The 27975-nt window shown below is 38.2% G+C and overlaps 1 protein-coding gene across 1 annotated transcript in view; it reads left to right on the forward strand.

Annotated features, from left to right (window-relative positions):
• The window catches only part of smoc1 (SPARC related modular calcium binding 1), a gene marked incomplete at both ends in the record, with an annotated part of 65017 nt that overhangs the window by 4404 nt on the left and 32638 nt on the right, over window positions 1–27975 (forward strand). Inside the window, 4 exons of the mRNA XM_079262499.1 lie at window positions 22411–22576; window positions 24622–24705; window positions 25939–26042; window positions 26169–26268. Of these exons, the coding sequence (XP_079118625.1) occupies window positions 22411–22576; window positions 24622–24705; window positions 25939–26042; window positions 26169–26268 (454 nt within the window). The remainder of the gene's footprint in view (window positions 1–22410; window positions 22577–24621; window positions 24706–25938; window positions 26043–26168; window positions 26269–27975) is intronic.

The raw sequence follows: 27975 nt of genomic DNA on the forward strand, positions 1-27975 counted from the left end.
GATGAAGCTCCTTTCTTTAGCAGAAGTTCTGGTGTGTCATCACCATCATCATCATCATCATCATCATCATCATCATCATTAACATAACAGCCTGCTATAGCTTTGCTTACAGAATATTCTCTGTTCATTTTTTAACACTCAACACCTGCAATAACCCAGGTGCAATAACTGCTGCTTGCTTAATGTTGCAGCAGTGAAATAGTTTTCTGAAGTACCATGTTCCAAATGTTATTTAAGCTATTTAAAGTATTGCAGTGTGATTCGTATCATAACAACAACAGAAAAGTGTTTCAGTATGAAAATGTGTTCAGCACATGAAGGCACGATGCGGAAAGGTTCATTTATGCTCCCTCACATGCATAAATAGGGTCGTCTCTTTCAAATGTCATATATCGCTGCCCTCATACTTTTCGGTTAAATACGTCAGGTTTACTTTCATGACAACTGTGGGGGGAGTGAATTTTTTTCAAACTCGCCCGTTTTAAAGTAATTTAATCTCGAAGTTCGGCATATTTAGGGGTGTGTCCATTTGATTGACAGGTACCAATCTCCTGCTTAAAGTCAGAAGAACGTAGAACAACCGCGGTTTTTAGCGGGTTGACAACGTGACTTAGCTTTAGCCTGCTTACCTCCATTAGCTGGTTACCTCCCGTTATCTCCCGTTATCTCAGGGTTAGCTCGGTTAGCTTTTAGCTACAGAAAGCTCGGAGTTCGCTCAATGTCAATCATCGCCATGACGCTCACGGCTGCCCTTTCAGCTCCAGCTCTTTGCCCATATTTGTATTTTCCAGGCGAGACGACGCGCATGACGCTGCCAACATGGCGACAGTAGGAACCGCCCACCGAGCGTCAATTCATCTCCTCAGAAACCTATGGGTGACGTCACGGAGACTCCGTCCATCTCTTTATATACAGTCTATGGTTTTGACACTGATTTGTGGTTATAGTTGCACAGAGCCTCTCTGTAAGTGCTCTCACCATGTTGTCATCCTCAACTTCATTTGATAATTTCTCAGTCATCCTTTTCCCTTTCTTCTTCTTCTTTGGTTTGTTCCTTTTGCTGGTTGTGTGTCAGCTGTGCAGCTCAACACTCCCACTGGACTTTCTAGTGGTGTTGCTTTGTTTTCTGCACCAAATGATGAATAGCTAAGTCCCTTAAATGTCGACCAAATTATGTGCGTAACCGAGCCTTTTAGGTGTTTTGCAAATAACATTTGATCTGGCAAAGATTAAAATGATGTCAATTACTCTGTTGTAGGTCTGGAGAGATTTCTAGGATCCAAATGCAGACAATGGCCTTGATTCAAGTCAAATGTTTATTGAATTCCAGGGCAAGAATGGCAGGGAGGCAGGCAGGGTCATCTAATTAGAAACAGGTGCACAGAACCTAGTTAGATTGGGCAGGAGAACAAGTTGGGCAAAATCGCTGAGATGACCAAGGGCGTTTACCACTGGTGAACAACATCTGGTGATGACTGGAAGCCAGAACTGGTCCCAAATACTGCCACTGATTGTCAGATGAAGCTCAGGTGAAAATCCAGTTGTCAGGGGAAAAAAGCACGCTGACCACAGCCACACACCAGAGCAGACACCACAACAAGTTTAGCTTTTGAGTCTTCATAGATATTTGGGATTATCAATAGACTACATAAAAGATGGGCGGAGGCTTTGTAGGTTTCTGAAAAAGTGAAGTGAAACTGATTTGACGGTTCCTACCATCGCCACCTTTGCAGCATCATGGGTGCCATCGCTCCCAGAAAATACTAAAATTGGCAAAGGGGTAGAGCTGAGAGAGGAGCTGGGAGCATTGGGCTGCATGAGTGACATCTATCAAAGTCAGAACTGTCTGTAGGTAAGAGCTAACTGAGCTAACCTGGAGCTAATGGGAGCGAACCAGCTAATGGAGGTATGCAGGCTTAAGCTAAGTCAAGCTTTTAGTCGATTAGAAACTGTGGTTGTGCCACACTCTGGCTTTTTGCATTTGGACATCAAGTATGTATCAAACAAAAGAACCTGTCCCCTATGTTAAATTTTGAGTTAAATCAGTTGTACCTTGTCATGAAGGTAAACCTGACCTATTAAACCTAAAATGTTTTTCGTACCAGGCTGTAAACATGTTTATTTCTGCTGTGAAGGTAGTCTTTTAGACATGGGAGTCTACAGGGATTTGCTCTGTTTTGTAGCCCCTAGTGGATGAGTACAGAACTGCAGCTTCAGGGACTTGCACATTGGCTTCACTTTTGTCCAACATAGGTTGCTGCTCTGAATAATCACAGAACTCCCCAGAGGTGAAAGAAAATCCTGAAGAACTTTTTCTAATTTCATTTTGCAGATGTCCAGTAGTTGTTCATTTTTCTTTGTAGAGGTTTGACTTTGGTTTGTACAGGTGCTACTCCTATTAAAAGATCAACAGTGTAAAAGTTCATTCATGTTAAATCAGTCAGTGGAAACAAGTCTGATTCATATTTCTTTCTTGAAGGTTTTCAAAAGATCACTGTGTTTTTTTGGGTTGTTTTGCTCATGAATGGAAACCCATCTTTTTCACTTAGTTATCATGCAGGAAACATAGTTCTTTATGTCCATTCCTTTTGTGTGAATGATTTCATTCATTCATTCATTACCCGACCACTTCGTCCATTAAAGGGTTGTGGTGGAGCTGGAGACTATCCCAGCAGTCTTTGGGAGAGAGGCAGGGTACACCTTGGACAGGTCACTAGTCCATCGCAGGGCCAACAAAAAAGACAAACAACCACTCAGATAATTTAGAGTAACCAATTAACCTAACATGCATGCCTTTGGATGGTGGGAGGAAGCCGGACATGCAAACTCCACACAGAAAGGCCACTGTTCAAGCCTCCCCCCAGCCGAGGATCAAACCAGTGACCTTCTTGCTGTGAGGCCACAGTGCTAACCAATATGCCACCATGCAGCCATGGGGATGATTTATAAATGCAAAATCTTCCAATATTCTCTGAGCAGTTGTTGTCCATCAGTAAAACAAAAAAAAACAAAAAAATAAAAAACAAGATGCAGAGCAGCAGAATAAAACAAAAACTATTTTGATATAATAATAATCATTCAATAATCATAATTTAATGCAACGCTTAAAGGGGTGCTATTATGGTATTTCAAGTTTTCTGAGCTTTCTACAGTGTTACAGTGTTGAATCCTCATCAGACATGTGAACGGCACTGTTTTTTATCACCTAAACGCATGTTTGAGTTTGAGGTTGAGTTCCAGCACGCTCTCCGTTCGGTTTCCATGGCGACGAAAAACGCGTCATTTTAGAGAGTTTTTTCTACTTGGAAATCCTTGTGACGTCTCGGGGGATAAGGTTCGGTGATTGGTTACCTTCTACTGGTTAACAAGGGCATGTACAAATACATCAGGCGGGTGGAAAACGTGGGATAAAGTTATTTCCAACGATGGCTGCTGAGTTTACCAAAGAGAGACATCCTGCTGCATTCGTTGCTGTGGGTTGCTGTTTTCCACTTTGTTTTCAGGGTCTGATTCAGGTTCTAACATGTAGGGCTGTATGCTATGTGTTGACATTGTATTTTGTTTATTTTTATTGAGTTCATATTAGCCTAATTCTTCTGTTTATAAGATGTTACAATGACGGCGAAAGCAGGTGCGGTGCGCGCTCCCGATGTAGTGCAGTGGCGGGAGGCGGGGCTTAATGCGGAAGAGTCTCAATCCACTTGTTTTGCCCGCAGGCTGATCTGACAGCCTACAGAGAGGGTCGGTCTGAAGTAAATAAAGCGATTTGTGACAACAACTCGATCAATCCCAGCCCTTCTGGTCTCAGAAATAAAAATAAATTAGCCTGAAATGCACATAATAGTTCCACTTTAATGAAAATGGAAACAGAATTACACTGCTATTGACTTACTTTTCAATACAAGAAAGTTTTTATTCACTTTTTCTTTTATTTATTTACACATAATGAATCTGAAAGGTTGAAACTAGGGTAGTAATGATAAATTACATTTAGGTTAAAGGTTCCACAAAATATTTGAGTGATATTTGACACTCGAAAGGGAAAACTGCTGGCTCTTGTGTCTGTGTGAGAGAGATTTTTTTAGAAGAACATCTCTTAGGATTATGGTGTTTGGCAGAAAACAGACAGTTAGATACAAGACAGAAGGAAGGGTTTGTCCCAGAGCAATTAGATGTTTGACATGCACATGAAGAAGAGCTCTTGGCTGCAAGCACATGGATGTGTTTAAAGGGAAAAACACTCTTGGTGAAATGATGAAGTTTGGCTATGGTCTGGTCTGATTGTCTTCTGACTGAGCAAATACTGCGTAAAGAACAAAATATTTTAGCATTTGCTTATTAAAATAAAAAAAAAAAAAACCTCATTATTTAAATGGAGTGATTTAGGATCATTTATATGACATGCATCCTATGCATTGTCCTATATAGTGCAGATTTCTCAGGATCATGAATCCCAACAGCAAATCTAGCTGTAATCCAGACATTTTCATGCAGATAAAGTTGGTTCCCAGAGATATTTCTTTGCATTGCATTGTAAGAAATTCTGAAAAGTTGTGATGGCATTTTACTTTTAAACTTTTTTCTGTAGAAGTTAAAGAGTTTAGCTTGAGTTCAGCTGCATTGATCATGCATGGATACAAAACACAAGCGGGAGTTGTTTTTGAACTACAAACTTTTGATGAACAGCAGGAGCTGCAAGTTTACCGCAGTCCAGATGGTCTACTGTAGATTTTACAGATGCTTTGCTATTTTTCTGTTTCACAATGGATTTTTCTGTATTTCATTCTTGACCCTAAACATATATTTATTTCTAACCTATGAGCATGTCTTTACATGCAGAGTCAGAACAAATAGTCAGAAAAATAAAAAGTTTTGAGACATTATTAGGTTGGATGTGGCTCAGCTTCGGTTCTCTAGTGGAACAGTCTACAGTGTAATGTCGGCTTCCACCTTTTCCAAACTCTTTATTAACATGCAGTTTCACTTTCTCACCATTGCTCATAATACAAAATGTCGACATGTGTACAAAAGAAAACAAGGGCTTATATGGCTGTTAGAAGCTTGTAATTTTTTATCATGTTTGATAGTTTGACACAACGATAAATGCAGGCATGTTATGATTTTAATAAGCAGATGTGAGCATGCAATAAGTTTGGAGCCCAGAAATTGTAATATAAAACTGTTACCTGAAGTCTCCAGTAAAAGAATGAGGTTAGATTTTCTTGCCTAAAACATGATTTAAAAGGTAATTATTGATATGAAATAATGAAGATTTGGACCAGGCTTCGCCATATCATTCAGAGAAAAAAAAAGAAGAAATTTCTTTAAAAATAAAGATCTGTGGTTATCTGATTAAGCAAATGTTTTGGTGGATTATTGTTGCTGCTTTGTGCATTTTTCCCGAGTTTACTTGTTTCCATTTTATTTCATTAATGCCTATATTATAAGAAGTCAGTTATTAGGTGCAGATTTTTTAAATTTTTTCTTCTGCTTTCCTTCCTTTCCTTACTGCAAAAGAAAACCCGGCACGTCTGAAGCATTTTTTAATAGGATTTTCACCTTTCAAAGTGTTTCCAGCCATTCTTATAATCTCAAGTCTCCTGCCTCCTTATGTATATGTGATGCTTTGTAGTATCAGACCCCATTTAAGGCTTTATCTGTTGACATTTCTTATGTTAAGCAGTCGTCTGCTGACAGAGCTGCTTTAGTAAGCTGTTAACGTTTAGCGCTGTTAATGGAAATTTAAATGCAAAACAATTTTGTTTCAGAAAACTCTAAAACTGTTTGACTGGATTAACATTGTTAATTGGCCACAAACTTAAACAGAAAATTTCCAGTTTCAATCTGAAAAAGTTCAGGATCAAACCCTCATAGAAACCATGGCCCCATTCTGGTTTCGCTGGACTCTAATAGAGTCCGGCGAGTAAGTGTGACCCCACCACTGTCCAATCAAATTGCTTGCATATGTTGATTCCTATGACGACTGCATGATTAGCAAAAAGCATTTCATGCTCAATTTCAGGCTTTTCTAATCAGTATAATGAAAAGCAGCCCTCAGGCCAGTGAGCTCCCCTCACGGGCGATCGCTGCTTCACTGAACCTTTCTTTTCTTCCACAGATCCTCCGGATAGTTGTGGTTTATTTGATGTGGTTGCATATACACTATTGTCTCTATGTAAATTTTAAGTTTGAGACATGCACGGGACCTTGCCTGAGAGGAAAACCGCCTGTTTTGAATGAGTTATGGCTCTCTTTAATCCTTCAGATTATCAAAACGACAGACACATTTCCGCTTCCATATCAGACTTGTTCAGCGGATTAGCCTCCTGCTCTGGCTCACATTTAACTTGCCTTTGATTTGAGCGAGTGTGTGGTCTTAAGTAAGCAATGAGGATGTATAATCTATTGTAGTGTGTGATGGACAGACACACTTCCACCTCCGCACTTCCTGGGAACAGCAGGCAGAGCTGACTGTTCTCCAGCCAGGACGTAGCATTAGTGACAAACAGGGAATGTTGTTAAGCAGATTTAGAGCCATATCCGAAAAGGAAGAACACGTCTCGCTCTCCTTTATTCAGACTTTGATTTAGATTTATTCACACCACTTCAAAAGAGAAATAAGGAAGTGATCCCACTCATTAATCATGTATTAATCTCATGACTATTATCAGGAGGAAGTCTGATTTCAGCATGATGTGACAGTTTGTATTTGTTGAATATGCTGGGCTGCATGTAAATCCCACATTGAAGCATTTTGTGATTTGTGTTTTATATGGTACAAATTTTCATGTGTAACCGTCGCTCGTGACAAAGTGACAAACCCACTGGCAATTATCACCCAGCTGTGCATTTTTCCACATCTTTATGCAGATTATCCACACTTAAGTGTCTCATTTTTCTCAAATTGAATACAGACAGAGAAAGAATGGAGACAATACATGAGGTTTACTTTGAGGTTTTAACTTTAAAAAGACACTTAAATGCAGAGAAATGTGAAACAAGAAAAAGGAAGAAGGGTGCAGCTTTAAATACTTTCTAATTTTTCCTCTTTTTTTTATACCAAAGTGAATTAAAGTGTGTTTGTTTAAATCGCATGAGGGACGGTACTTTACAGATTTCCTGAAGACTAAACACTAATTAGACAAAAGGGATTAACTCAGGCTGTTAAAGCTCAAAACGGTACACAATTAGCTGACTTTGGTGGACAACTTTCATTGGCTTGTTACCTCAGTGGTCGGCTCACTTTTATCCTCTTTTTAGCTTTTGACTACTTCACTTGTCTGCTAGTTAAGGGAACGCCATAAACAGCTGGTGATTAATGACACAATGAGGTATGAGGTGGACATAGACAAGTTTCCCTTTATATGTGTGTGTTGTTGCATAAGTTGTTGCTGCGCAAAGAGGATAATGAGCCCATCACACGTCAGTGTGGAGCTGTGTGTGCCACTTGCTTTGTCGTGCGCACACACTGATCCATCTGTGCACACAAAGTCTTTTCCTTAGAAACAGTGATGTCATTCAGCCGTCCACAGGACCGCTCCTGCTAACAGTTTTTCCAGCAACATGTAATTTAATCAGAATGTGAAACCATTTTGGGCAGTCATACTTTGTCAGAATAAACTACACTCTTGTAGACTCTTGTAGAGGATATTTCACTGTTCATCTTCTCTTTTATACTCTGTTCTTACTGGTATCTCTTGTTTAACATGCTCAGCATCATCATTCTTATGCTCCGTGTCTATGGGTACAGTTACGTGATGTTTATTAATTCAGAATAAATAATTTGGAATGAAATAATTTGGAATTAATGTATTCTCCTGCGAGTTTACATGAAAATAATAATTCTGAATGGTGGTTTACATGAAACATGTCCTTACTTAATTCCTCTTTAGAGCAGCGAGTTGGGAAGGGTTCTGATTGGACAGAAGGTACACGTGATGTATGATGTATACTGGAAATAAACAAAGTTGTCTCCCTGCTTCCCGTCTTTTCAGTCGTAACTTGTAAAAACTACATAATAAGTACCAGTTTCGCTGCTATTTTTATTCTAAATGTGAAGTAGCAGCTCAACACGAGCATACTAATTCACTTTTTGCAGCAACTGAGAAGGAGAAGAAAGATAGACCACCGAACACGGGAAGTAAAACAACGCGCGTCATCGAGACAGGACAAGGTAACGAGCATGTGCAGAATGACCAGAATTAACTTAGAGCGGAATGAAGGTTTACATGACAGAGGAATTAAATAGTTCGGAATTAAAATGCGAATAAACCAGACACTTACATCAGAATTAAGTTTAATTCTGAATAGAAATTTGCATTAGGAATTAAATGTTTACATGGTCGTTTTTCATCAGTTTAAAACGGATTTAACTTTTTTTTTTGGAATTAAACAGGAATTAAAACTCCCATGTAAACGGAGCAAATGTGTGAGCTCTGGTTGTACAAACTGAATTTATAACTCACCGTTGCTTGTCTGAGACAACCTGACTCAGGGCTGGGCCGTCCATATCCGCTCTGGGCTGGATATGGACGATGAGGATTTTTATTATCGTTCTGGAGTCGCCCTTAACTCTGGCTTAAAAAGACTCTTCTCTGACCTTGTGGTCAAAACCTCTTCAGAACCAAGTCGAAGGCAATCTTCTGAAGGGCTTCTCTGATTGCAGCCGCCGACTGCTTTATCTTCTTTTATTCACTCACTTATTCGCTGTCTTATATTCTAATAAACCTTATTAACCTTTTTCCAACTCAACCAGACTCTTTGATCATTTTTTCTACAAGTCTTCACTGCATGAACTTCTCCAACTAAAGACTAACGAACGTCAACTAACTACTGAATTTCAGACAAAATCTTCTGAAAACAAAAAAACTGCATTGATTGATTTAATCTGTGCCTTTAAAACGGATCAGTTTTTATCCCACTGCTTGTAAATCAAACTAAAATTATTTACTCTTTTAACATTTTAGAAATAGCCATAAACATTATATTCACCTCCTTGGGTTTGGGCCGGTCCATATTTTGTGTTTTCAGAGTGATAACAGTACAGTCAGTGACTTCCAAAAGTAGCATCAACTTTAATTGAAACATTGTACTTACTGGAATGCCTGGCTGCAGGTTGGAAACATTATCTCTCCTGGCAGCTCATAAACAACACCAAGCTGAATTTTTACACAGTCTTGCACGGAATAGATAAAAATACACAAACACACCTCTGCTCATTGTTGAAGAGGTTTATTTACATCAGATGAACATCTAAGGCAACCATCAGATTAGAGTCGGGACTGGAGGTTCACCGTTAGGAGTTGAAAAAGTCAAGAAATATGCTAAAATGTGCCATTAGATTTTCTCACAATAATGACATAAATCTGAGCCTGTATGTACATAAGTGCAAAAGTCTCTATTTTATGTTGCTTTCAAGATGCAAGACTTTTTGAAGATTTTACATTGGCTGCTTCTTCTCTTATTTTCAGTCGTGTCCTCGATCCAGACTTTTTTTTTTCCACATTGTTGTTATTAATTGTCATATTTATTGTATGTTGATAGAACCACTAAGATACAAACTAAAGGCATGTCTACACGTAATTAAGCAAATAAGTCATTTTAAATGAGATTTTAAGCCCCCTGTTAATGACACTGATGTTCATCTACAAAATACTGACTATTGACAGAGGCAAAAGTATTAGCTGATAAATCACATCTCAGCATGGTGTGTTGTGTTTACTGTACTTTAATTCAATAGACAGAAGAAGCGTCAGGTTTAAAACATAATCTACATCAAATGAGCAGGATTGTCCTAAGTGATGTCCTAAGAGATAAACAAATCTGGTTACAACTTGACACAGGACCTGATAGATGCATCAGGACACTCAGTTGATTCACTGAAAAGCTTCTGAATATCTTTTAAAAAAGCTGGGAAAACTACACCTTTAGTAAATACTAGAAAGCCTGTCTGACTGTGTTTGACTATTTTCTATTGTTTTCACATTTGATAAGTCACTGAAGATATTGTCCATTTATTCAGGGAAATATACAAAGAAATCAGGAGGTGCTCACAACCTTTGCCCCGTCTTGTTGAAGTAGAAATTTTGACTTGTCGCATTTGGTTTAGCATTGGTTTATTAATGACAGCTGCATCGCTAAAGGTCACATCTTACTGGGGCAGTTAATGGAAACGATGCATCAATAATTCCACCTCCGCAGGGACTAATGGTGCATGTGTTACAAAACTTGTATAAAACTCTTTGTGGCTCCAGAGGAACATTTGTGATGTCTGGTAAAAAAAAAAAAAAAAAAAGCATGAGTGGATGAAGCCAGAATAGAGCACTCCAGACTTTTTTGAGACTCCAGTAGGTGCTACTAGCTAACATCGCTGTCTAATATAATGGTTGACGGGTGATTTGCATTGTGGGTAACACACTTCCTTTTGTGACCTGATGTTTGTTCACATCCTTGTTATTCTTGTCAGCTCATCTTCCGTGTGTCTGAGATGTACATTAGCTCACATGTTGGTAACAAAAGCCAGTTCCCCACTAAAGCAGCAGCTAATGGGTGTGATATAGCTAAAAATGGGATCAACAGTTGTTGGTTTTTTTTTTATGTCTTTATGTTTTTGATTGTTTTAATACTTGAAATCAATCCAAACGTATGAATTCCACTCTAGCAGCTGGAAAGTTTTACTCACATTTACTGTAGATGCAACGTGCAGATTTGTTTATTCATGACCTTCGTTGGCATCGCCTTTTCTCCCTGTCAGCCATTTAAGCACGTATATAAAAACAAAAAAGATTTCTAATCATATTCTTTCATCTTGTTCCACTGTGGCAAGTCGGACTGGAACAGATTCCCTGCCAGTGATGGTATTAAAAGGCCTTTTTCTCAAGCTGTAATGGTTGCACAATGGGGGTTGCGTTTCACTTATTTTATGAGTGGTGGAGAGAAAGCTTAGGGATCTGTGTTCTTTCTGGCGTAGATGTGCGTGAGCTCGTGCAGTTGTGTGTGTTGGGGGAATTTGGCTTGTTAAATGTGAGAATTTCAAAGCGTTTCCCGGACAAGATATCTGTGCTACACTCCCCTGGTTTGACGTCAGGAAAAGGTGAATATCAAATCCTGACAGTGTTTGGAAATAAGCTGTCTTCTTTGTCTATTAAAGTCAAACTAAATCAAGTTTTTTTAAAAAAACTTTTCCCATAAGAAATGAAAGAAAGGGCCTGTTAAAAGTGGATGCTAATGATAGCTTATCTTGGTCGGCATGTATTCTGTACCCTCATGTGTTGCCTGCTGCTTTGGCTTTTCTAACTTTCTCATGTTTAACTATGAAGTCAAACTTGCAAAATGATCTTCAGCCAGCTTTTTCCTTAGGTTTAGGTAATTAGGATATTGTGAGTTCTGCATGTTCCTCAATTGATCCAGTCATAGCTCTTGTTACATGTTGATGTATTTAGGTTAGATGTGTTTTTTTTGGTTTTGATTACAGGACTTTGGGTGGGCCTTCGTTCTCATTGTTGGTCCAACAGGAGGGGAGCTGTTTTCCGTCTGGAGATAATGCCAGGTCCCGCTATCCTGGTTTACACTGTAGCGGCTGATTGATGTCAAACATAGCTGGGTTTGACAGTGACTGAAAATAACTCTTGGCGTTTGTTTTAACCTCTTTAAGATGACGGGTGGGGTTTAGCACATGAGGACAGCTCAGATAATGTTTGTTAAACTGGACCAGCAGAAAGTCAAAGACTAGTTGAAGGATGAGCTGCTTGGATAAAAGACAACCTCATTCCCCTCACTGTCTGTAGATCTGGGCTAATAGTCACTTATGGTGTTCATCAAATTAAATAAAATCAACTCAAATGAAGTAAATTAAATTCTGCAATTTATTCCAGAATTTAATCCAATAGGTCCGATTAGAAAGTTAAGGATACTTTAGATTAATATATTCCCTCTGTCAGAATAAAGATTTTATGTGTGTAGGTGTGAATAATTGCATATATATTTGCAACTGCCTTTTAAAATATGTTACATTATAATTTGCAGAACATGGGATGCTTAAGTATTTTTAAAAATTTCATTTTTTTTTATTGATGAAATTAGATAGGTATTAATTATTATTATTTGCATTATACACAGCTAAAAAGCCTAATTAGCGATCTTCCAGAAATGCACAAATTTCACAAGGTTTGTGCTTTTGTGGAATGAGCAACATTGTTTAACATGTGGGTAGTTGCCAAATAAATGCACCAAAATCCTTTTAATATTCTCATTTTTGTGTCCACTTGACCTTGGCTCTGTGGGGAGAGTGTTATCCTCCTGCAGGGTGGAGTTAGGTCCCAGATTCTAGAGAAATGGGGTCACCACTAACTGCAGTCTCTTACGATGATGCATCTATCAGTTATGTACCAGTGAGGTGGCAGTATATCATCTGCGACTGACACACACCTGGGAGAACTTGAATCTTAAAACAAAACGACTCCTGACAGGAAAATATGCATTTTGCTACATCAAATGTTTGTGAGCTGTGTGGCTGTGTGGCTCATTCCACAAAATGCACAATCTTTACATGTTTACTTTTTTTTTAAAAAGGTGAATCATCAGGCTTTTCAGTGGAGTTTAATACAGTTCCAAGGAATGTTTTTTCAGTGTAGATGCTCCCAAACAGGCTACTGTGCTTATGGTGTTAATGGCCAGTTTGACCATTATACAATATTATAATGATTTAGCGGATAGCGATTTGATGTTGAGCAATACCTTAAAGTCAGTCAAGACCTGATTATGATTCAATTTAGCACCCACCTATTAATATAAAACAATATCTCAGGTAATTAGGCATAGTAATTGTGCTTCAGTCTGCCTGCGTTTGGCTTACCATAACATTTATTTTACTATTCCTCTGTCAGTCATCATCGCTCATGCAGTTTCTCCATCTTTACTTTACATACCATTTACAATTTGTTTAGGTTTACACTTTAAAATCAATGTGCCTGACAACTACCTCCCTTAAAACAGCCACAATGATAACCTGTACCAGGTATTGGTGGTTTTTTTGTGCTTATCAGGTGATCTACATAAAGTACTTTCAAAGTCAAATTTATTGTAAAAGCATTTTTGTCATGCTTAGGTGAAGCAACATGAAGTCTACTGCAGGCCATGACATAATAAAGAGATTTGAGTCGACAAAAGGATTGTAACTCTTTTTTCTTTTTGTTACGGTCAGTGAGGCACAATAGACTTGCAGCCTTGGACAGTAATCCTTTGACCTCAGAAAAAATCTGTCTATCTCTTGTTAACCAGCTGTCAGATTTACCTCAAAGGAATTTAAACTTAAATAGTGTAAAAGCTGCGATCATGACACCATTTTGTTGCTTTGTAATACTCATTAGCTCCATTTTTGGTACACTTGTAGGATGTGAAAGTCTTGCTTGTCCATCAATGTAAAAAGAAACCATTTCACGACTACAACTGACTGGATTTATGCTAATGTTGGTATCTATGATGTTATCAGTGTATCATGCCATTGTGGAGGAATTTTGGCCCACTGTTATCTAAAATATGACTCAGGTTTACTGAAATCTATTCAAATCTCATCAAGGTGGTTCAGTCAAGTTGAAATCTGGACTCTGACTGTATCACTATAATATCTTTATTTTCCTTTTCAGTCATACTTCTGTAGATGTGCCAGTTTTCTTTGTGTTGTTGTGCTAAATAACTCAGTTTCATCCAAGCTTTGCTGTCAAACAGATGGCTTCATTTTGACTTTGGAATAATTTGGTATTCAGAGGATTTTATGGTTGATGAAAAGACTGAAAAGTGCTGAGGTCCTGCGGCTGCAGAACAAGCCCAGACCATCACCACCTTCACCGCTCTGCTTGACAGTTGATACAAATTGTTTGCAGTGGTAAGTTACATCTCCACCTCGGTCTCTTCCGTCAGAAGTCTTGTGGTTTGTCCATATATAACTTTGCATATCCAATATTTGTAAAGTGGTTGGATTAAACCCTCCAAAACAAAAGGTTTAAGGACGTTACATTAACTCAGAGCCTCTACCTTTCAGAGGACAGGCGTAGACATTATCCTGCAAGCTGTGCTTTTGAAAATCACCACCTTGAGGTAATCTGGCTAGTTTATTACGTTTGACTGGACTGCAGACATCGGCGCAACACAATGGGACAGAGATTAAGCTGTTCCCATAGAAGCTGAGCTGAATGGAAGCCAATTAAAGTGTTTGATGTGGGTTTGAATGTTGATTAAATACTTTCCTATTTTACTCAAGAACCAGATGTTAGCAGGTGTTAGTGTTATTTTTGACCAGTGTATTAGGGGTTTAAGTCTTGCTGGCTTGTTCTTCCTAAAGAAAACAAGACCTCTATTTGACTGCCCTTTCAAATTCTTCCATCCTTTTTTGTTAATTTTCTGATTGTAATGAAACCAAACTAAACTTGCTAGATCTCCAGATGGTTTAGAAATAGGCTCAGAGCCCTTGCGACTTCCATTATCAGGAACTAAACTGCAAAAACTCAAAAACTTCAAAAACAAGAAAAAAAATATACAAAAATGAGGTAAATGTTGCTTAAAATTAGATAAAGTATCTGCCAACAGAACAAGAAAATTTGGCTTGTCAAGACTTCCTAAAATAAGTAAAAATACTTTTAAAACAAGAGGAATTCTCTGGCATAAAAACTAAGAATTATCTTACCTTTAAAAAAATAAGCATATGTGTACTCAATTTAAGATTTTTAATCTTACTCAGATTTCAGTTTTTGCAGTGTAGGGATGGTAATATTTAGGCACATCACAATTTAACTCAATTACTATTCAGATGGTGATAAGATTATAAAATGATGACTGATTCATCTTTCTTTCTGTGTGTGAATACTTTCCTGCTATGACTTTCTGGGGGAAAACGTGTAACATGGTTTGTCATATTTGTTGTAGCAAAACGAAGAAGATAAATTGCTTGTCTGTTGGTTAAAGCAAAATATTTGTTTATTCCACATAGGAGCAAAACATAGAGCTGCATATGGTGCTCGCCATAACTGTATCAGAACTTTTATCTAATATTTTCATGAATGATGGCGAGCCATTTCTCCTTGCCAGAGTTGGATATTGTCCAAACCACGTACACGTTTTAGTTGTGTTTACCCACAATACCCTGCTTTGAACCCACAAGGCTTTTTGCATTGCAGTCCGCTTCCCGTATTGGGTTTGTTCTAAGCAGCCTGAGACTACGTTTGGAGGCAGACCAGAGTTCGCTCGCATTCACACTTCCACCCAGCAGACCCAGGTTTCTGAGTAAATGAACCAGAGATGTGAATCAGAAATGAGTAGCTCGAAATATTCCTAAACATTAAAAAAACCCTCAAAATAATAAAAACTGGATTGATGTGATGCACCTCAGAAACTACCACAATGACACTACAATAGTCTCCTCCTCCCCCCCCCCCCCCCCCCCCCCCCCCCCCATTTCTACATCAATCCTGAACCATTCATGTCTGAATCGCGATGCATCTAAGCATGAATTATACCTCACCTTTACCAGCAACACTCGCTTTCTCATTGGCATGGCGTTACACAGCAGAATCCTCTTAACGTGTCTCTATTTCGCACATTTCAATCTAATTATTTTATTATGCAAGTTCAGAATGGCAAGACATAATCAAATATTTTTCAAAAACTTGTTCACTCATTTTGTATTGATCCTCTCAGATCAGCCTCTTCCAGAAACAAGCAAACAGAGAAAGCTTCGCCCCATGTCCTGCCTGCGGTAGCGTCTGATTGGTCAACCGCTAGGATTAGTTATATTGAGAAGTGAAGGTGGGCGTGGCCAGTGGTGTAGCAGTCCCTCATGAAGTGGGTATACTCTCAATTTCCCCCTCTTGTTTTAAAAACAGAAAAAAATGGCCCAGAAAAACACTGTTTCAGAAAAAGTGACATGTAAGACTACTTTATTTAGTTTATTCCAAAAATCCATCTGTATATTTGTTCGTTGTCACATAATTTCTGCTCTTTGGTTTCAGGGTGGAAGAGTTATGAAGTTACTAAACCAATACTGGAACACAGAGTAATGAGGGACAGGCTCATAGGCACATATACAAATACCTTTATTATGTCTCTGTTCAGGCTAAAGTTAACGCAGCTGATGGCTACCTGCACCAGCGTAGCATAGGTAACCTTAGCTGAGCTGCTGGGCGACGTAGGTACATGTGTAGGGACGTTTGGACGTGTGAAAGCAGCATCCCAAGAGGTTAAGAAGTGGGTATATTCTGTATACCCTCGTATACCCTGGACTACACCAATGGATGTGACTTTCTTCTCATGAATGTGCACGACAAGATGACCAATCACTGAGTCCCTCCCTCGGGACGTCACAAACATTTTGAAGTAGAAAAAACTCTCTAAAACCAATAATTTCCGTTGCCATGGGAACCGAACGTAAAGAGTGCTGGAAAACTCAAACATACGTTTAGGTGATAAAAAAAACAAAAACGGTGCTGCTCATATGTCTCTTGAGTATTCAACATTGTAGAAAGCTCAGGAAACTAGAAATAGCATAATAGATCCTCTTTAAGTAGCTAGAGCCAAAGTGTCTGCTTACACAGAGTTTTACTCAAATTTACTATAGATCTCATGTATTTGGAAGGATATAATTAGGTTTTAATTCAGCGCTTCTGGATTTTGGCTCATTTTTTATACAATGACACATGAGGTGACATGAATGTTTTGTGCGGTGTTTATTAAATGTTGCATTTGGGGTATTTTAAGACCTGGTAAGGTCTATATAATGATTTTATTTAATTTTTTACTTTGTCCTGATTTATTAAAAGCTTTATTCAAGCTTCATGAATTGCTTTATTTTTATTATATTGGGTTATTTATAATTATTTCTGTGCTAATTACATGTTTTAATCTTGTCAACTCACTTGTAGTGAAGAATACTTACAGTTACACATAGCATGCAGCTTAGGGATTGTAACGCCACTGGATGATCACCATCAACACCTCAAAGCAAAAACAATGAATCAGAAAGCTTCTGTCAGTGTTTGACTCATTTTTTTCCACCATTCAGAAGTGTCTTTATTTAAAAATAAATGCTTAAAATGAAGGAACTAATAACAGATTTGGTGAAGTTTCTGGTTTCACCTTTTCAGGATGCGAATCTGTGGGTGGGACAGTATGACTCAGAAATGTGTGGGTGACTTGGTAAAAGGGTTTATTTCAACTTACCAGACAATGGCGTCTAAAATGTGATTTAATGTTTTATTATTCCAGGGAAGGAAAAGGGACCGTAGTGAGTCAAGGATGGGGAGGAGGATGGGTCGGTCAGTCTGTGGGCAGAGGCCAGACTGTGTGTGTCTGTGTGTGTGTGACTGTAGGAGTGGCTGGATAGACAGAAATCACTGCTTTCTCTGAATAATGTTATACCAATTTAACAGTTCATCACATATACAGACAACTTTCCATCCACTGCTCAGTTTGGCTCAGATCAGTTTGCTCTTTTTAGACACGTCTGCTGCTGAAAAAACAGCTCCCTCCATGTCTCATGCACACACTTTTCATTTAGTTTGAGTATATAAAAGACATAATTAATTACAATTAGCATCAAAGTGTCTTTTTTTAGATGAAAAAACAAGCAATATACTGCAGGTGCATGTTATTACTGAGTTTTACTGAGGCTAAAAAGAAAATATGGAAGAACAAAAAAAGTAAAGTTCTTTATTTTGCACTTACAGAGAAATACGTCATGATTTAATTTTATTCTGACCTGTTTGACAAAAGATTTTTTTCCACATACTCGGGAGCTGAACCTGGAATCGCATTGACTGGCTGCTTGTTCTGGACACACTGTTATGGCAAGACATGTTGGATTTCTGCCCCACTCAAATATGACTCGACTTGTTTGACTTTGCTTTTCACCTACTTACACAAAGTTTTTTCTCTTGTATCACTTCAAGGGTGTTATGAACATTTAACAGTGACAGTGGGAAACAGCAGACAGTCTCTCCTTGTTCAGAAGTTGGACAATATATAGCTTTATAAGGGGATGAAATCTGTGACCCTGCAGTTTCACAACGTATTCTCGGACCTTTAAACAACCTGCCATCCTGCTGCCTCGTCTCCTGATTTTATCTGTGTCACTGCTCCTCTTGTAACTTTTCCTGTTTATTCTCTCTACACTCCTTGGGATAATAATAATGTGATATCAGCCTGTGTTAACAACCAACAGACATAATAATTACCAGGATGATTTTATGAAAGAAAAAACAAAGAACAATGAATAATAAAAAAGAAAACATTACCCAAAAAGATATTTGCCAAATATATCTTATATCTTATCATTCTATACAGAGACTATTAAACTTGATGAAAATAATGGAGTCCGATTTTGAGTGTCTTTAATTAAACTGAGGAGACTTTAAAATTAATATTCATGGCTGACATAAGTGTCAGTGATAGCAGAACCAAAGTAACAAAAAAGAAGCAAAAACAAACTAAACCTAAACAAATGCTAAATAAATTTAGAGGACTTTCTTTGTATTGCATTACAAGACAGGTTAAACTCAAGAATGAAACAAAAATATTTCCTACAATATGACAAACAAAGTCTATTATCTGTGTGGTAACTTCTGTTGGATGGATTTTCTTTTTCCTCTTTTATGTCGCCGTTATGCTCAAAAGATACACAAAGGGGTTACGTCTCACATGAGAGACTTATTCTGTCCCACAGAAGACACGATATCTCTGCAGAGAAGAACGTGTAAAAGCCAGGTGTGTCCACGGTGGAAAATATAGCACTTTCCACATTATTTAGAAATGATAACACTCAGGCTGCAAAACGTTCATATTCCTACTTATGTGAAACTGTGACAAAGGTTATGCTAAACTATTAACTGTTCAAAGTGTTTATTAAAGTGGCAGAAAGGTGAAAAGCAGAGACTGTGAAGCAGAGAACAGGTTTAGGTTTCATCTGACCAAAAATTGTCCAACAAATTTCACTTTGCTACTTTTGCTTTCAGTCATTGTCGGCTGATGTTATAATAAAAAAAAACCAAAAAAAACCCAGGTGATTAGGCATAAAATATTGAGTAGATATTCAGAGATTTGCATCATGTAACGTGTACAAAAGAAGCAGACAATGAAATACATTAATACCTCAATTACTAAACAGTCGATGTGAAAAACATTTAACATTTGTGGCATTTTCTTTCATTTATTTACGTGTTGACAGACCCAAGTCTACCAAGTGGCTAGTTTGATTCTGTCCAAATACACAACAAGCGCCGTTTCCAGATTGTACATGCAAGATGGATGGAGTCATTTTCAGATGGTGCTAAGCAGCATTAGTCTCTGCATAAAAATGTCAGATTTTTTATACTATCATAATCAGAAGGCTTTTACTCCTTCTGGCTGTAATGCTTTTGTTAAGTTTCAGGAAGATTGCAGATAATAATGAGGTCCTCAAAGACATATCCATTTGCCCAGTCAAGTTTCATGGTTTATTGTTGCAAAGCCACCATCAAGTTCAAATAGTCAGTTTTACTTCAAAATAGACTAATACTGATGTTTGTTGATGAAACAAACTTAAATGTGATGTAGGTTAAGTATAGGAGTACTTCAGAGGTGTCCAGAGGTCCAGAATGTCTTCCTCAGGTGGACCATTGCCATGTCCAGCTGTGGGCACCAGCTAGTCATCTGCATGTTGGTAGTCAGCACCGTTAGGCTGCAGCTTACCTGTGGTCAAATAAAGATGTTGATGAGTTAGCTTGACATGCTTTGTTGGAAACTCTTCATTGTCAAACAGGTACTATCTGAAACGGGGGGCTTTGAGGTGGCTCTTCAGGCAACACTTCACGCAGCATACTGCTTACACTGATGCAAATATGATCCATAATGTTTCCTTCTTCTGTGGTTTTAGAGAGGTTAATGTCCACTTTTGCCAGCTGAGAGGGATGAGTGCTAAACATGAAGTGCACAGTATTAGCTGCTGCGCTAAACTGCAGGTAAATAACCTTGTTGTTAAATGCTTTGGTTTATAGAGAAGACGGATTGCAGAGGCAGCTAATAAAATGGAGCGTTAAACTAACTAGCGCATGGTACTTCTATACAGTACTGAAATATGCTCTGAGAAGTGAAGACCTGTTTGAGTCATGCTACATTAATGTAAAATGACTTAAACATCACAATCACTTGCCAGTCAGGATTAGGGCAATGCCAATTATTTCTGAGGAAGTACATACACACCAGTGTGCTGCACTTGCAATGTATTACAGTTGTTACCAGATAATTCTACTAGGGGACACATTAGAGAACTCAGACTAGACAGAGTTTAGTTGAGTTCAGAAAGAGTTATGACAAGATAGGAATTCCATATTTGATTGGTTATAAGATCAATGTACAAAAAAATTACATAAATGGTGTCATAGGTGGAAAGTAACGTCCTTAAACCAAGCACACTGTAGATTGTGAAACTTGACTCTGTCAGCATTGTAATCCAGTCAAATTGGTCCCTACATTGCCCCTACCAGCATATTGCAGCTTGTGAACAAGTAATATTAATTTATAAAGATGTCCACCAACAAAACTTACAAAAGCGCAAAAAAGTTAGTCGTGGGAAACATGCATAATTATAAGAATGTATATCCTCGGCCTTAGTGATTCATCAAAATAAGAACTATGAATGATAGCTAAGTGTTGAGATGGATGGAACATGAGGTGCTGTAATTTGTGTTGAGTTAAAAAAATGATTGTTAAACAATAAAGCTGGTCAACCTGGTCTAGTACACCAGTAGTATACATAGATGAGCATTATATGTGCTGTTAACTGTCATAACGCCAATTACAGGTATTTATTATCACCCTGAAATCTCACTGTGCACATGCTATCATGCTAATGGTAGCATTTTGCCTTTGAGTATGTTTTATGTAGACTTAAAGAGCTGCAAACATGATTATATATGGTACTTTTCCAATACATCTGAGGACATTTCATTAAAGTAAATAACACAATCATCTCAGTCTCATCATTCTCCTTTATTCATTCTGCAAGATATTCTCACATGTATGAAATTTGTCTTTAGAGTAAGAGCAGATTAATTTTCCAATTATTTCCTCTCTGAAGTGATGCAATATTGTAGATCATAGGTGATTAGTTTAAATATGTCCTTGCATAAAGTCCATTTTAGCTGAAACTTGTGTTGGATTTTTTAGGTTTTATTGGGGTTTAAAACAGGTTGAAGTGGTTGAAAAAAAAAACACATTTCAGATGGGATTAATGTTAGTTTTTATAAAATTAGATCAACAGAAAGGCTTACAAAGATTGTGACTGTGTTATTCTGTTCAGAGCAGATTTGATGAAAACTTTGGATGATTCATATGTATATAAGATCCTGTTGCAAACCAACTCACTCATGACATCAGGGGTTTGGCATCGCTGCGATCTAAACTATCTGATTACTCTTCATACGAACAGAAAATGTGTCTCCAAGCAACATTTCTGATGTTTTTCAAAACAGTATTTTTGTTGTTGTAGTTTTGAAGTTGATCATTAAAGAGAGAGGCAAACACCCACAAATGCGACCTTAACACACACATATATTTCTGCGAAGATCATTTTACAAATGGCCTCAGATGGTCTGATAGGAGTTGGCAAGAGAAGGATGGAAAGTGTGCCCTGTGTTTCTGGTTACATCGTATTTTCCACCTTCTTCCGTCAGTACCTGGCCTTTTTTAAGATCTGCAGGGTTAGATTCAGCTAGCACACTGCTGCTGTTGCTGCTGTCAAGATCTTTGGTGTTTCCCGGCTGAGTTAATGAATATTTTTCCTTCCAAGCACTTCCTTTTTTCTTTTTTTTTTTAACACTTTTACAGTAGAGTACTCTGCTGCTGATCACTGCACACCTCTCTCTCCTTAGTGACACACAACTCTATCTATCTGGCAAAGTTTATGCTCTCAAAACCTTTTGAGTTTAAATGAATTTGGGACTGCTGGGAAGCCAAGAGCCATTACTGCTGACAGAAAGAACGCTGTCTTCCCACCAATAGATCATGCGTATAGATCATGAGGGAAGGAAAGGAAATATTCCCATTGTTCTCTGTGGTTTGGCTCCTTTGAAATTCAATCAAGGTTCAAACTGTCTTTAGCCAAAGATCAGTAAGATAAATTAGTCTTTGGGCTGAGTTTCAACATAAAACAACTCAGATCTTTGTTAGAGTGGCCTCAACAAGGAAAGACAGCAGCTGACATGTGTTTAATGAAAACACAAAAAATATGTGCAAAGTCAGTAAATCTCATTTGGCATAATATCTGATTTACCTGAATGTAGATCCTGTTCAAATCAGGAGAATAAAGACAAAGAAAATGTTGTAACATTTGAGGTCAATTTCACGGGAGTCTCACTATTATAGTTTTAAAATGATCTGTCATTTCAGTGGCTGATTGGAGACAGAGACAGTCACTGTGGGGTCACCTGCTCCCGGACGCAGGGGAAGCCGGTGTGTGGTTCGGACGGGCGGAGCTATGAGACAAGCTGTGAACTGCAGAGGGCGCGCTGCAAAGATAAGACTCTTACACAGGCACATCGGGGCCGGTGTCGAGGTAAGGTGTTGAACACACACAAAAGGTTTTGGAACAATTCATTTCTCAAGATGGACTCGTTCAAACTCAGATGTAGGCTTCATGAGCTTCACATTGTCATTCAACATGGGTCGCACCACTCCGTCTGTCACACCACAGTCAACAGACGGACAATCCTAGCTTAGATGTATTAGGAGGTGCTATGTGTCTGCTTAATTCAAACAAAGATCTGAAGACACCATTACAAACTTGCAAAGCTAGTTAAAATGTTTGATTGCAGTCCCTGGACTCTTCAAATTAACTTTATATGTTATAACAACCAGTAGCGTAAGTTGACATTTTTATTAAAAGAAAAAAAGACATGGAAATAGTTTAAGTCTCTCTAGTGGGGTCATCCTGCCAGTGAGGCTGTCAGCTAGCTTCAGAGCGAAGCGTCAATTCGCTAATTCTTTTGAACATATGTAGATCATTGGCATTGTACAGAAACATTAATGATTATTATTTGGGCAAACACACATCAACGATAAGTCACAAAAAAGGCAGAGCAGCGCTGTGCCTTCGGTAGAGTGTGTGGCTTTGATCGTAATACAGCGATTTAATGGTGCAACTTCTCTGCCTGGCCAGGAGGAGGTGCTGTTGAGTCGCTTTGATTTAAGCTATAAAAAGCAGTAAATGGCAAGAATTACAAATTAATAGGTATTACAGGCTATAAGAACTTATCATTTTTAGGATTATATAAAAAATAATGATAAAAGAATGTGAAAATATTCATGGTATTAAAAACATTTAATTTGCCGAGTTAAAAATATATCTGCCTTGTAGAAAGTAGCAATGGCTTCTTCCTTTTCCATAGAAAATAAGTAGGAATGTGAATCTAACAATCTCACAATTCAATTTGATTCCGAATTTTGGGGTGATGATTCAATTCAGAATCAATTCTCGATTCAAACAGATTTTTGATTCATAATCATTACACTTAACTAACAAAAGGTGCTAATTTTCCTGGTAAATTCATTCTTCTATAAGCTAGAAAGAACTGAGAAATTATTAGAGTAAATTTGATTTAAATTGCGACACGTACAAAACCTTTTTTGCTCGTCATTGTTCTTAATTTCAATTAGAAAAAAAACAGCACAGTAGCCAGACCATCCTTCTGCTGCTATAATGCCCAAGAATACAGATAAAAAAAAATCAATAAAAACACTAAGAAGGACAAAATTTATTATCTATTATTTTGATTTTTTTGGAAAAAAAAAGATTTTTAACAAAAACACCGCTTTTAAAATTATAAAGCAAAAAAATCCCAATTTTGTTTTTTTTTTCATATGGAGGCCTTACTTGGGTCAGAGTTCATCCTCTGTCTTTGCAGCATTTGTAGATCAGTCACATTTTTTAATCTACATTTAATACCTTTTAAGATATGGTTTTGAAGCATTATATTGTATTATTATACTAATCTTTTATTGTATTTATTTTTATGTTTAACTTTTAGTTGGTATGTTTTTTTTAGTTGGTAACCACTCTAATGTTTATTGTATTTTCAAAAAGAGTTTATATTTGTATAAAGCACTTTGAGTTGCAGTTGTGCTTAAAAAGTACAATGCGAATCACCAGATGACTTACTTTCTGTAGATTAACATTGCATTTATTTTAAAATCTTACCCAGAATACTGTTTTTCCAGTTCCTAAATGTAAAACAAAATTCATTTTTCAACCTCTTTTTATGCACCTTATTATCTTGTCATTGAAAAGTCTAATTATTTATTGCCTGTTGGTTAATTTCATGCTCTTTTTAAAGGGTAAATTAAAACATTGTCATTCCATAACTGATTTTAAAACAAGGTAGATAAAGACCTGCCTCATGAATACTATTGAATTAAGGGTTTAGCTTTCCCATTAACGCATGGAGTGCCCGTGGTCACGTCATTTCACGTGAAGAGTGGCAGTCTCGGTGGTGTAAGCACTTGTGATTTTTGCTTCGTCACATCATATAAGTGAGATCGTTAATGTAAAAAGTAAAAACAAAAACAAACATCAAATCTCTGCATTACTTCTTTTTCTTTCAGGTAAAAACAGGGTGAAAATAGATCAGGTTCCAGCTGATCCAGAAGCAACTTCAACATATGACAGAAGAGACCTGGAACTTAAAGGTGGGGACTGGCCACAGCTGAATGTTGCCTGACAAACAGAAAGTGATTTTAAGCCCGTTGGCTGCTAACTTATTACTCTAAGGTAAAAAAAAAGTCACCCTAAATTGAAAGAGCAGCATTGTTCCTGCTCATAACCCAGTCTTTCCTTTGACTTTATTGACTTCAAACTTAAAACAACAATAAAATGCAGTTACTTGAGGATCAAAGTGCTTTGTTAAGATATTTCAGCTTGGAGCCAGGACAGCAGAATACACAAGTGGAACTGAATGAGAAGGTGTCTTTCATTTTCCGCCTTTCTCTAGGCGTGTAAGTTTTAACAGACCAGGAACTTAGATTGCCTCCAGCTCTGGATGCCTCAACCTCTCAACAGTGGCAGAGATTAATAGGTCTAGAGACAAAGCTGGAACACAGCATTTCACCCCCCCTCTTCAGCCCATTTCTGCATTAGGTAAATCATTTTGTTTAGTCTTTTGTTGCCTTCTGTGTTGTAAGAGGTGGTTTTGTTTAATAAAATTAGTGGTGTGCCAAGACAAAGCAAACGGCTTCTGTCCATGATTTAAAATAAGACTAGATGTCCTCAGACTTTAACGCTCCCCTGTTTGTGGCATCACCACCACCCTGTTCAGACTCTGTAATTCTTTAACAGCAAAGGAGACAACATGTCTGTCTCCTTTCAGGTCCAGAGATTTTTTTAAACTTTTGTTTATCCAATGAGAATACGTGCCAAATCCAGTCCCAAGTGTAGGTCTGGGCTTTCCTGAAACTGTGTTTTGAACTTTCAAAGCTCTTGTCTTGCTCATCAGAGCTAAAGAAGCTCTTTTTTTTAACCATCATTTCACAATATTACTGCAGAATATGTGAAATCCTCCTCAGACCAGTAATGCAGTAGTCATGACCAAGATCTGAAACTGGTAATAAAACATGTTATTGTTGTAATTTTTGAATACTGGAATGTAAAAAAATATTTGCTATGTCGAGTATGAACCAGCAGCACAAAGGTGTTTGGAGCATTTCTTCTTTTTTTTTGGCTTTATGAGCAGATATACTTTGCATCAACAACTGGGAAAGAGAAAAAGGAAACCTTACTGGGCAGCTTGCAGGTGTGAGCAAGGTGTTATTGACGAAGAACACACACACACACACACACACACACAGACACACGTGCATACAAAACAACAGTAATGGTGCAGGTGCAGTGTTTGAGAGCAGGTTAATCCTTTCAATATGTTACAGATGCAGTTCAGTCCAAGTGCCGCGCTGAGAGGAACCATGCTCTGGAACATGCACGGGAGTCCATGTTTGTCCCAGAATGCAATGAAGATGGAACTTTTGCTCAGGTGCTTATCGTGGCTGTTGCCTCCCTCCTAAATCTTCCTCTTTCCACCAGTCTTATGTGAACCAGTTTTCACTCCTTCACTTTTTTCTGTCTGTTGTTTTTCATTCTGTCTGTAATGCCTGTGTAGGTCCAGTGCCACACGCTGACTGGTTACTGCTGGTGTGTCACCAGTGACGGCAAGCCAGTGAGTGGTTCGTCTGTGCAGCACAGGACACCGGTGTGTTCAGGTACAGAAGTGACGGCTGTGGGGTTAACATGAGATGAACTCGTCCTAAAACAGAAGCTTACTTTGCAAGTTATAGCTCAGTCCCTGTTGCATGATTCCTGGTGCTTCATTGCTGACGTAGCGAGGCAGCAAAACATACAATTAAACCTTTTTGTCCTTGTTGGATTTGCTGGATCTTTCAGCCAAAAGCACCTGAGAGCTGTTGCTTGAGTTTGGTCAGTAAATATTCAATCACTTGTGTTTGTTTAAAAAGCTCAGAGTTTAAGGATTAAACACATTTCAGCTGAAATTTGATCAAAGCGTGCCCAAACTAGTAGGGACATCTTTTAGTCTGAATGATTGTGTGTGTCATGCATGTGTATGCATGTGTATTACATGTCATATGGTGTATAGCAGGTGCAAAGGTCAACAAGAAGGCTGATGTCTATACATGCAAGGCCTTTCCAGCCCCATCCAGCCATAAGTACTCTCAGCAGGCAGGAGGAGAATGAACAGGACCCTGCACACTCATACTGGATGGGAACACTTTATGATAATCACCATCATTTTCCTTCAGAAGATAATACACAGGGACCTTTGCCAGAATTGGATTGCACAGCCACTACAGCATATGGTGCAAATTTTGCGTGGAGTGCGGTGAAAGTGGTTGCATGCCCCTTCGAAGCTGCACAGCAGACATCTAGAGGCTCCGGCTTTTTTCTGCGCCTGTTTCCTCTGCAAGTTCCTTCATCTATCTCTCAATCTGTTTCTTCCTCCACCATCTGTGCCTTTCTCTTTCTGCTGTAATCTGCTTTTGCCACTAATCACCTGTTTGGTTTTCCCCAGCATCTGATATTTTTCAGTCCTTTAAAGGGAGTCACTTCAACAACATTATAGATTAGACTAAATCTGATTATAATTGGACTCTATCTGATTTGACTTGCTTATCTTTAAAGTAGTTTTAGATGTCATTTGTTGTGAGTTGGGACTAGATCAATAAATTGAGTTAAAAGTACATTTCTATATAAAAAATACTTTCATTACTTTATTTGGATCTACAGGTACAACTTTACATCATTTGCTCTGTGCAGACCACTTGACAAGCTGCAACTGCTCACCCTCAACAGTGCTCAAAACGTATCTACTCTTTGCTTTGACCTTGTTAGCAACAAGCTAACAATATGTCAGATAACGTTACCTAATCCTTGCTCCTGATTGCCAGCTCTGATAAGTCCTAGGTTTGCTGACATGAAACTTTGGATGTTTGAATCCACATTTCCAATGTCAACAGTACACTGTAGCTCTAAGTGAAATGCTCAGACATTCTTTTTCATTGGAGGAGGGGGGGGGGGCTGAAAAAAAGACATGGCATTTTCAGTCTTATACATCAGCACACACATTCACAAAATATATCCTTCCAGAGGCTGAAAATCAGGTAATGACAGGTACAAAAGAACATGTCACATATTACACTGTCATTATATATTTACTGGAAACTGGACAAAAATGCTGAAACAGTGTGTGTCAACAACATACACGCTGTTAGGGAATGATATGTTTGACCACATCAGCAGGGACAGCATGAAGGTTCATGTTTCTAAAGGAGGTTATCAGGCTTATATCTCTGCAGAAACTTTGGCCCACAACTAAAGTTTATAGCGTTTGTGTATGTACAGCTCTCTAAAGACCTCGTCACAGAGTTTCACTCAGGAGGTGGTCTGGATTTTGG

This window comes from Telmatherina bonti (assembly GCF_933228915.1).
Source record: "Telmatherina bonti genome assembly, chromosome: 22".
In the NCBI taxonomy this organism is placed as follows: domain Eukaryota; kingdom Metazoa; phylum Chordata; class Actinopteri; order Atheriniformes; family Telmatherinidae; genus Telmatherina; species Telmatherina bonti.